The sequence below is a fragment of the Polistes fuscatus genome, unplaced genomic scaffold (assembly GCF_010416935.1).
Source record: "Polistes fuscatus isolate 324 unplaced genomic scaffold, CU_Pfus_HIC Scaffold1, whole genome shotgun sequence".
Taxonomy (NCBI): Eukaryota; Metazoa; Arthropoda; class Insecta; order Hymenoptera; family Vespidae; genus Polistes; species Polistes fuscatus.
In genome coordinates this window covers 3,242,989-3,255,330 of record NW_025112997.1, presented here as the reverse complement: position 1 = coordinate 3,255,330, position 12,342 = coordinate 3,242,989, and the positions used below count along the sequence as shown (strand labels likewise).

The 12,342-nt window shown below is 29.5% G+C and overlaps 1 protein-coding gene across 2 annotated transcripts in view; it reads left to right on the top strand.

The window, feature by feature from the left end:
- LOC122518047 overlaps nucleotides 1–12,342 on the top strand; it is a 151,283-nt gene that overhangs the window by 100,517 nt on the left and 38,424 nt on the right. For both annotated transcript variants that reach the window (XM_043636717.1, XM_043636725.1), the window contains exon 2: nucleotides 1,541–1,764. In XM_043636717.1, coding sequence (XP_043492652.1) covers nucleotides 1,541–1,764 — 224 coding nt within the window. The remainder of the gene's footprint in view (nucleotides 1–1,540; nucleotides 1,765–12,342) is intronic.

Here is a 12,342-nt window from a genome sequence, read left to right as displayed (position 1 = left end):
TCAAAGAAAAAATCTATATTATTAAACATATAAAAAATGATGTTACGCATGATAACGAATAAAATAAAATTCGAAACAAACAAAAGCGCGCGAAACGAAACAAGACACAATTCGTAATACATATTGATATAAAATTGGAAAGTAATAATTATTTATTAAAACGTAATAACAACGTGAAACGTAGTAATAAATATATCTTATACAATTATGAGTTAAAATTCGTCGAAAGTTACTTTGAAATATGTCGGAAATAGGATTGGTGCACTTTGGATATACGTCTCGTGCTACAAGTATCACATACATTAGAATACATCCACACACACACACAAAGATATATATATACATATATATAAAGAGGAACATAGGTAGGTTTGGAAACAGCAGCCGAGTACTAAGTAATTTTGCTGTCGGCAGTACCGAAGAGCGAGGATACGTAGAGACAAATATCCAAAGTTGTGAGCGGTTTGTTCTACTCTTGTAGCATTATGGCTACCGCGAATCTCCCCTCACCCCTCCCACTAACCCCCAACACCAACCTCACCCCTCGCAATGCCTCATATTCCATCTAAATTGCACCCAAATCATCTTACACGAATGAAACACATTCGTTCTATTGTTTTTCTCACTTTACATACAAAGAAGAGAGAGAGAGAGAGAGAGAGAGAGAGAGAGAAAACAACGAGTTTGTTCTAATGAAACTCACGTGTCGACCAATTTCATTCCTATTACTCGTATTATTAAATTTCAACGAAAATTTATTTCAATTTTAAACAATACTTTTATTGTATATATGTGCGTGGTATCATACGTTTATTAATTAAAAATCTGAAAGAAATAATAACGAATTGAATAGGAAATAATTTTGTATTTATTATAAATGTTTGTCATATATAATTGTCGTATACAAAAATACATATTTTCATTTAATTGAAAAAATGTATCAAGAATAATGTATAAGAAGTAATTATTTATTTAATAGAAATTCATTTGTTTCAATTTTATTATGCATTTCAAATACATTATCTAATATGTAGATAGAAAAATAAAGTAATTAATAAATAATAGTTCCGATAATCGCGGTATTCGTCATTATTTGTTTATATTTTGTAAAACACAGTTCGCGTATATTCGTATACGTCATGTACTTTATCTAAGAATTGTTTTTATCAATACGAATAGAGGTGAGGATGATAAGATTAGTCTTGATTCGAACATCACCGCGTGCTATTCAATATTTTTCATTTATCTACGTATCAAATATCTACAATTTTAAATTATATTCCAAAAATATAATTCACGTAACATATTAACAGTTTGTTTTTTCTCGACAATTATTACAAATATCATTTTTTTTTCCATTGTTCTAATTACTTATTGATAAAAATGATTGATTTTATTTCGCGTATTAATAATAAAAATTAGTTTTATTGTTTCTTATTCTTCTTCTTTTTTATTCTTATACGCGCACACATACAACGAACGAACGAACGAACGAACGCAGTAAATTAACGAGTATTTTTTGTTAATTGGATTGTTTCAGATCAGATGAGCGATATTTGTAAGAAATATTTCATGCGAGATCTCTACAGAAAAATAGACGGTGCAGTATTAACCTCTAAACACGAACGTGATCTCGATTGTGCAATCACCTTTCAAACGCACAGCATCCTTCAACGTTTCATGCTACGATTTGATCAACTTCAACTCGATTGTAACGATCATCTTTACATCTACGATGGTGCACACGCGGTTGGTAGTTATAAGGTAAATATTTTCTTAACATTTATTATTATTATTATTATTATTATTATTATTTTACACAGACCGTTCTAATTAACATTGACAATATTCATCGAATTTAAAGAATAATTTATACAACTTACGTTAATCGTGAATATTACATTATTTTATATTACAACAATCGCATATATCAACGAATATATATCATTTTTGGACCATTTATTATTAAATGTTAACAAATATTATTAAAATATTAGATACAAAAATGATCATTGATATTTACAATCAAATATTACATAAGCCTATCTTGATCACCTCGACATAAAAATAAAAATTAGATCAAGGTAGAATGATAATATTCGAATGACTAAAATCACGCTAAACTTATTTAGATTTACGTTGTATGAAAAATAATTTACTTTCGTTTCCACATGATCTTTCCTTTCAATTTATTGTATAAATATATTTTAAATAATATTTTCGACGTACATATATGTCTATGCGTGTATGAGTGTGTGTGTGTGTTGCATGCAAAATAATTTACTTTCGTTTCGTAGATGATCTTTCCTTCGATGAAAATCAATATTTATTGTAAATACATTTTAAATAATATTTTCTATGAACGTATGTGTCTGTGTCGTGTGGGTTGTGGGTACCTATCAAAAATATTTTTTTTCTCGGCTCATCAGTAGAGAACCTCGATCGAGGAAGGTATAGAATTTTTGCGATACTCGTGATGATTAATGAGCAACGAAGCATCGTCGTATTTTTTTGATTTCGATCGACGTGTTGTTCCCTAGACACGTAATTACCGTAATCGATCAAAAACAGCCCCTAACTCTCTCTCTCTCTCTCTCTCTCTCTTTCTCTCTCTTTCTTTTTTTCTCTGTCTCTCTTTTTTTCTCGCATACACTAAGTACCGAAAGGAAAACGTCGTTATTATTTTTTTTTATTCTCATTGTTATTTTTTTACATATATTTGTTTCCTATTATTTTGTTCGTTCTTACGAATTAAATTCTTTTCGATTTGTTTCTCGATTTAATGTTTAAAAAATAAATTTCTATTCCTTTTCTCTTTTTTCTTTTTTTTTCTTAAATTACCGACTTTAATGTTGCAAGTTGAAAATTAATATTCAATGTATTCTTTATTTTTTTCTTTTTTTTATCTACATTATTAAAATGAATGTACTATATTGGAAAAGAAAAAATTATATAATATATATATATATAATATCCGTAATTCGTAAAAATAATGGATTTATCCCCTCCCCCCCTAAAATCTAATATTTATTTATTAATAAATAATAGCAAATGGTAATAATAAATAAAATTATAGTAATGGTAAAATTTATTTCGTAATTTATCATTGTTAGTTAAAAGGAAGAGAGTAAGAGAGTGAGTGAGATGGGGTGGGGTGGAATGGGGAGGGGGTTAGAGTGGGAGAGGTTAAACTAGAGAAAGAAGGATGGATAGGACGAAGAATTACCCTTCGTATGGCCCAACGAGATTATATTTTAATGTATTCCAACATTATAAATTCCAAGCATGGTTTGGACCGGACAAGGATGGTGGAAACTTGCTCCATTAATCAAGATTCGTTTCTTAACGTTGAAGAGAAAGAACGAGGAGAACGAGATAAAGAAAGACAGATAGTTAAAAAGAAAGGGAGAAAGAGAGAGAAAGAGAGAAAGAAAGATAGTTTACTTTTTGTACGACATTTTTCCACTCAGGAAGCATCACCGAGTCGTTGTCATTTTTTTTTTTTGTATAAAACTTTTTATATTATTTTTAATTTTAATGTTAAAGCCAAGCCAAAGATTAATATTCGCTTCATTTGAATATTTATTTTTTAATCTTTTTTTTCCTTTTTCTTATCAATTTGTAAATTTTTTCTTCCTAGTTCGTTATTGTCATAATTTCATTTCGTATTACGTATTATTATTGATTTAAAACTGTTAGTCAAAAATTGATATTGATGAATTCGTTCGAATTGAATAATCATTCATACGTTTTGTTAAATATTTTATTCTCATTTAGTTTTAGAATTTAGTTCTTGTATTTTTTTGTATCCCTTTTCTTTTTTCTTTCGTTGTTTTTAAATTATAAATTCGAAATTGGAATTAAAAGATAGACGTAGAAATTTTAATTATAATACAAAAATATCATTCGAAAAAATATCATTAAAGAATTTTGTTCGCGTATTTTTACGCTTGGTTTATGCATTTAATAATTATTTATTTCGCGTATATGAAGTATTAGAAAAATATTTACGTTTAAATTATATTATTCGTTAGTTGCGTTAACTTATTATAATAATAATAATAATAATTTCGCTACAAACTATTTAATATCAATCGCAAAACTTACGTGCCTTTAGGCAGATATTTATAAGGAACGGTGTAAAAATGCGTTTAAAAAAAAGATAAAACTAGAAGAACGAAAAACGGATGCAATTGCAATTTCTCTTGTTCCGCGTAGTAGTAGTAGGCAGTTGAAGAAAGAAAAAAAGAAAAAAGAATAAATAACAACAAATAAAGTTCTGAGGTGTACAATTAGCGGAATATCCGAGCTGGTTAAATTACTCTTCCGTTTTTTTGGCACGTATAATTCTCTTCGTGAGTTGGTGGTTTTACGTTAACACGAATACAACAACCTACGCTTATAAATATATAAATGCACGTGTATGATATACATATATATATATATATATATACGACGTGTACATTTTATATAGATGTTTTTCTACCTATCTCTGTCATTCGTATAACAAAAAAATAAAAAGAAAAGAAAGAGAGAGAGAGAGAGAGAGAGAGAGAGAAAGTGCAGACATACGGTACAGCACGGAGAGCAATGTAATTTTGCATAATGGCGGTTTAACTTTAATCTTTTTTATGGTCTACTTAATGGCCCGTTAAGCCTCCATGTTCGTCCTTATTTCTCTCTCTTTCTCTCTCTCTCTCTCTGTGAACATGCCAAAAAACCTTTCCACTTCTCGGCCCTTTTTCGTTCCTTCATGTTGTTTTTTTTTCCTCTTTCTTTCTATCTTTCTCTTTCTCGTGCACATACACACACACCACAACACCCACACACACACACACATACACATGTAATATACTTGTAAAATTTTCGGTAGTTTAAGAGGGAAAAAAAGAAATTTGTTGGTCCAGTATTATTCGATTTTTTCTTTTTTTCTATTTTTTTTTTTTTTTTTGTAAAAGGTGAAAAGTTTTCATAGGGATGAAACGTTTGGCTGGGGAAACCACAGATGAGAAAGAGAAAAAGAGAGAGAGAGAGAGAAAGAGAAAAAGAGAGAAAGAAAGTAATATGGACCAGGTAGGTGTGGGGGGAGGGGAGGTAAACTCATAGCCGCAATCAAATTCACGTGTTCGAGTTGGAACTGTGTAACTGATCGATACCGTTGGAGAAATTGACTCATCGGCTTTTGGATCTAGGAATGGCCCAGCCCCCCCCACCCTCCCACCCCCCACCCCCAACCCTCGAGTGCCGGACAATCCATACTAGTCGATCGAGATTAATTACAGCATTCCTGCACTAGATGAAATTCGAGAGTGATAGAGAAAGGGGATAAAAGAGATGAAGTGATACGTTCGTTATATGTTACAGGACTTGCAATTATTCATTTGTCTCTCTCTCTCTTTCTCTCTCTCACACACACACTCTCTCTCTCTCTCTCTCTCTTTTTCTATCTTTTATTTTCTTTTTTTTTTTCTTCTTTTTTCATCCATATCATCGTCAGAGATCTAGAATGATAAAGGACTTGATGCATTAATCGTTGTTATCGAATTTCTTAATTATTTTGTTAGAATTAATTGGGACAAAAAGGTTTTTTAAAATATTTATCATTTTTGTTTTCTTCTCCTTTTTTATACTTTTTCTTTTTTTAATCGTTTTATTTTAAGTTTAAAATAAAGAGAGAGAGAGAGAGTAAGAGTAAGAGTTATATTTTATTGCAATCATTTCTTAGAATTAATTAGAACAAGATTTTACAGATATTTTTCATTTTGTATCCATTTTTTGTTTCTCTTTAATTCTTTTTATTTTAAGTTTGTTTTAGAAAGGAAAGAGGGAGAAAGAGGGAGAGAGAGAGAGAGAGAAAGAAAATAATTGTTTTTCTTACTTATAATTAAAATTATATTGTTTGCATTTTGCTTTTTCAAATATTTTACCTGTTCGTTATATTAATGTTTCTTACTTGAAATAATTTAAATAAAGAGAGCGAGAGAGAGAGAGAGCTTTAAATTTTATATAGCAATAATTTCTTAGAATTAATTAGAAAAGGTTTTATAATTTTTTACACTTTTCAATTGTCCGTCGTTTTAAAAACCAGAGAAATAGATATTAATTATTTTTCTTATTTTAGATATCGAATTAATAACATTTCTCTCTGTGTTTTTATTATTATTTATTGAACTTTAATTTTTTTACATATTTCACGCTTCTTTCACTGGATTGATTTATACCTTTAAATTAATAATTTAAATACTTTACAAGGACAAATATTTTATTACTATTATTATTACTATTATTTTGAAGAAAAGAGAAAGAATAAGAGTAGTAGAGGGTTTTAAGGAGGCGTGTGGAAGGAGTAGGGAGAGGGAGGAGAGAAATTACACGAAGAAATTCGATCGAGCAAGTTGTTTGGATGCTGCTGCTGCTGCTGTAATAAGAAAAAGAGAGAAAATAGATAAGAAACAGAGAGACAGCTGGAGTAAAAGAAGGAAGGAGAGAAAAAGAGATAGAGACAGAGAGAGAGAGAAAGATAGAAATAGAATACTGTCCACAACTTTCTTCCTGTCTTTCTTCTTCGTCATTCCACTTGCCTGCGAGAACGTTTCACCCAACTTCTTGAATTAAACTTCACCGTAGAGAAGTTTCAAAGGATATATACTAGTCTAAATATATGAATTTATATATATATATATATATAAATATGTATAAGTGTGTATGTATAACTAACAGAGTGAAAAAGAAGATTGGTGTCATCGTGTAATACGAAACATGGTTCGTCGAACGTTGTTGGTACTTACATCTCGTATACCAACCCCCATCTACCCACCTATCTACCTTCATTTACTCCCTTTTCCCCGTTCGCTCCCACACCATTCTCCTTCTCTTTCTTCTCCTCGAAACCCCCGATTCGTAGAAGTTGTAACAACACTGTAGCAGCAGCGTGCTATTACTTAAGCCAGCTCGAGTAATTGAATCAGATACTCGCGAGTGAACTCGCGTCGAGGGGTTTGTTCGTTATCTGCCTATTAAGGACGCACAGCTATCTGTTTGCTTTCTCTCTCTCACTCTCTCACTCTCTCTCTCTTTCTCTTTAGGTGTGGTGTTAGCCGATTAATAAATTAATACATAATCCGTGCCGGACGGTTAACTTAAAGCCAAGAACATTGCCAGTTTTAAATAGTTTTACGCGTAATTTTAGATATTTTAAACTTCTTTGTTTGATTATTCATTTTTATTGGATTTTTCATTTTATCGCTAATTAATTTTCTTTTTCTTTTTTATACTTTACGCACGCGTGATTTTCTTCCAAGTTAATTTTCCGACACATTCATTGTTTTTTTTTTAATTGTATATTAATTATATAAAATAATTTTGTTTTTTCGTGATATATTTCTGTTCGCTGGAATTACATTATAATTTAATAATTGTAATACTATAATTTATATTACAATTATATTATATATTACGATCTATTGTTTCATATCGAAATTAAATGAAAATATTAAATTGCAATTAAACATATATATGTGAAAAGAAAAAGAGAATATTTCTTCAATATTGGACAAAAGTATAGGACACTTTACCCACCCACTATGAAACCAAGAACATCCCTCTGTACTGGGCGGTAGGGATCAAGTTGACTACCACTGGTATAACACATACTGGACCACTACCAATAGTAGTAACAGCAGGAACTGTAGCAACATCTATTTTGTCGGTAACGGGAAATGATAACGACGACTTTAAACTTCCTTACGTTGCGATATCGCGTCTGGAGAATTTGTGCAGTACGCTTACCGCGAAGGAATTTCGTAAGTTCGTGGAACCTGCTGGAACAGTCCGCAAGCTGCTGCTGCTGCTGCTGCTGGTGCTAGTGCTGGTTCTGGTTCTGGTTCTGCTTTTGGCTGCTTTTGGTGTTTCGGAGACGTTCAAGAACGAAGATCTAAGACTTTATATACGTGTACATATATATTAATATATATATATCTATCTATGTATGTATGTATGTATTTGGTATATGAACGTGTATGAACGCGTATGTGAAAAGTTAGCATTTACCGAGGCCGTTAAACATTGTTGTATTAAGTTGACCGAATTTATGTTGGCCGGAACGTTTCTCCCGTAAACTCGATTCTTTACTTTGCCAATATATTCTCCCTACGAACCGCAAAATGCTATTCCAAAGTTTTGAACTCTAGTACTCTAGGGTCCCTAGATCTTCTATAAGGAGACCCACTCCTCTTTCTCTCTCTCTCTCTCTGTCTCTTTCTTTCTTTCTTTCATTTTTTCTTTCTATGATCTATTCAAACTTTCGTCTTATTTAATACTTCATTCATTCTGATTCCAATCGATTCTATACCATCAATTATTAACCCTAATAAAGCTATCACGTGCCTGGTCAAATGATTTCATTCTGTAATTCGTAAAAATACGGTGAAAACGTATTAAATATGCATTATTCGTTTTTTAAATAAAAGATAATATTTTGTTTGCTATTCAATTCGCTTAAATTTCATTCTATATTTAGATATATATGTCTTTTTTATCTAACCGCTCACGCAATTTAGTGTTAATACTGTTAGAAGGTTTTTGTGGATTGTACATATAACACCGATAGTTGTTGGAATTTAGAATTTCTATGGATGTAACACGTTGTCGTATTTCAAAATGGGAATTTCCCTTTTTCTACTGCAACGGAAAAATCCCAGCACACGCTTATTAATCACTAGATATCCCTAGATAAAACGCGCCATCTACACTACATTGGCGCATTGATTGGCGCCGAATTTAACGAATACCAATCAATTATTTCTATATCAATTTTAATACTTTTTGTTTATTTTTTTTTCTTTTACAATAAATATTTATCTAATAATTTATAGGACTTTTTTTTTTTTAATTATTCGAACATTTAGACAAGTTTGTAACGTATATTAATTGATAGATCAAAATAATTTATTATTTTTTTTAATTTGATAAAAATTTTAATAAACATTCGAACGTGTCTAGAATTTCAATTACAGATTATGTTTTTTTTATCTTTTTCAATTTTTTTTATCCATCGAATTCTTCATACGAGATAACATTTATGTATGTTTTAGAAATACTTTAGAAATACTTGGGGATAATAATACGTTTTGATATCACGTACGAGATAATGTTTTAACCAAATTTTTCCTTTTCGGTGCTTGCAGTTTATTTTCTTTTCTTTTCTTTTTCTTTTTTTTTTATATAGTATATTCCTTTAAAAGGGACGAACCCACCGCACGCGATCACGAAACGATATCAAGAGTCCTTTGTGAATTTTATACTCGTGTAAGATATTGCAGAAATGCATGTACATCTAAATATATATACATGCATACGTGTGTGCATATGCGTATGTATAATATGTGTAGATATAAATATAAACTTTTTCTCTCTCTCTCTCTCTCTCTTTCTTTCTCTTTTGTTCTTGTGTTGTTGTTGTTCTTCTTCTTTTCTGTTCTCGTGTCATTGGATTCCCATAAACCGGCCGATCGGTTCTTTCCCTTTGTCATCGTTCGCACTTACACGCGTTTTCTTTCTTCCCTACCTTTTCGATAAAATCGTATTTCCCTTTTCTGTACTTTGATCATCGATATGAGAATAACTTTCGATATTACTTTAATAAGTTTTATAGAAAAATAAACAAGAATAACCTCATTTCCATTTGGACCAAATTATTACAGATATTTTCTTCAAATATATTTATAATACGGATATTAATTATATAATCCAATATTATTTTATTATTATTATTATTATTATTAAATTTGATGCATCCTTGTGAAATATTTACACAAAATCATATTTTATTATTTTTATCATATTATTTACTAATTTTACATATTCTTACATATATATAAATATGTAATTATCGATTGTTCTAATTAATTTAATTTTATTTATATTACTATTATTATTATTATCATTTATTAATGACAAGACATTAATCTAATTGAATGAATTCATTATAATAATCTGAGATGCTCGTTAAAATATTGAAAAGTTGATAACAATATTGATCGGCAGAGTTAAATTTGTTATTCTAAGAAACATGTAGTAGATATTTATTAAGAAGAAAAATACGCGATAAGCGTGAACAAAGTAAACAACGTAAAAGATTAAAAATAAACTGCACGTTCGGTTAGATTACACATAATATAATACATATTACCATCATCATGAATAATTGGAAAGAATAAGATACTTCTTGTTCAAATATTGAGATTTATACATCGAGATTTTCTTTTTAATTTATCTATTTAACACACACACACACACACATACACGTACCAAGCACACATGTACTTCATGCCACTCATACATACATACATACACGCATATTTAATATAATACATACATGGGTTTAAGTAAGTATAAGTAAGTACGTGAAGAAGATATCGATCATTTAGTTGGCCTTGAAATTCTCTCTGTTTGTCTGTATAGACTAGCAAGAAGTTAATTCTCATGCTCCTTGTACTAACCAATCACGTGTACTTCAAAGTTGTCAAGGTCAACAAAAAATTAACATATTTTATACTATTATATTTGTATTCTTTTTTAAATATTTAACCAAGTGCATATTGATTATCAAAAATGATATAATAGTCGTTCGTCATAAAATATTTTCAAGGTCGCGAATGAGGAAGACATTGTAGTTTGTCATGCGTCAATTCATTAAAAATAATTTTTGTTTTTTTTTTTTTTTCTTTCCTTCTTTTTCTTTTCTTTTGCTGTCATATACATATGCATTAATTTACAACAGTTACACAACTTTAGTTGCACGAACAAACTTTTATCGAACGATACGATACGAGTGTTATCACTCTAATGACTCGTAATTAATACAGTTAGAAATAAGCTTACTTACTTAATCGAACGATTAGTTTTTATAGGTGTCGTGGGTGTAAATAAAAATAAGAAAATAAGAAAAAGAAAGAGAAAAAAGAAAAAAGAAAGAAAATAATAGGAGTTATGTGGAATTTCTTGTTTCGTTTGATTTTTATCTACAAACTTGCCGATCGAATATTGCATATTAATTACTTCGGGGTTTTCCATAGTATCCATTATCATTATGATCATAATTATTATATACATATCCGTGAATTTATGACAAGCAACAAGATTTCAATTGTTTGCAAAACGATTCTTTACCGATAGAGATTTTTCCAAGAATGCAAAAGGTAAAACTTTGCAAATAAAAAAAAAATAAAATGAAAATTATATTTTATCTTTCATCTATCAGAATAACAAGCGTTCTTAAATGTTTCTTTTATAGTACTCTTAAGAAGCGAACACAATTTATTTTTTTATCTCATTAATAAACTTCTTTCTTTCTCTTTTTCTTCTTTCTTTTTTATTTTTATTCAATTTTTTACTTGACTAACAATAATATAAGATTACGATATAATTATATCTTTCATTTGTCAAATTAACAAACGACCTCGTGTTTCATTTTTGAAAAAAATACGAAAATAATATTTTAGTAACAAACGTATACGCATATATATATATTTTAAATTTATTTGTATTTATTTAAATATACGAGACATTTAAAAGTAAACACAAATATAAACGTACACTCTACTTTTAAAAACTTGAAGATTCAAGACTGATCGATTGATATCACAATCGATTACATAATCATTGATTTCAATCAACATTTATCCAATCATAATCAAATTTTATTATTACATTTTCATACATACATATTTCTTAAATAAATAAAAATAGTATTATTTTTATATAATAAATATAGTATTTTCCGAAAGAAAAATAATACTATAATAATATTACTAAAAATAATAATAATAATATATAATTAATAATTAACCCAATGATTAATGATGATATATCGAATAGTTTTCTACAATATTAATACCGATAGGTTATTATTTTCAAGGCTTCTTCTTTGGGATCAGATAATCAATTAACATATCAAAGATACTTGACATTTTCTTTCTTTTCTTTTCCCTCCTTTTACTTCACACACACACAAACACACATACACGCAATAAGTTAGAATATACGAATATAACGATTGAAGTAATACGAGTTTTCCCATCTTACACACATACACACATATATTAGAATTGTTTAAATGTGTGAATCGAAGTAATACGAGTTTTCCCACACATACACGAGTATATTAAAATGTATTGAATGTATGAGTTCCTACAAACACACACATATACGGAAAGTCTCTTATGTTAGACTAGCGGCTGATAAACCAACCAATTCTCCCACTTTTATTCAACTCGTGTTCCTCCTCTTCCTCCTCCTCATCCCTCCTTCAACCTTCCTCCTTCCACATTTAACACACATACG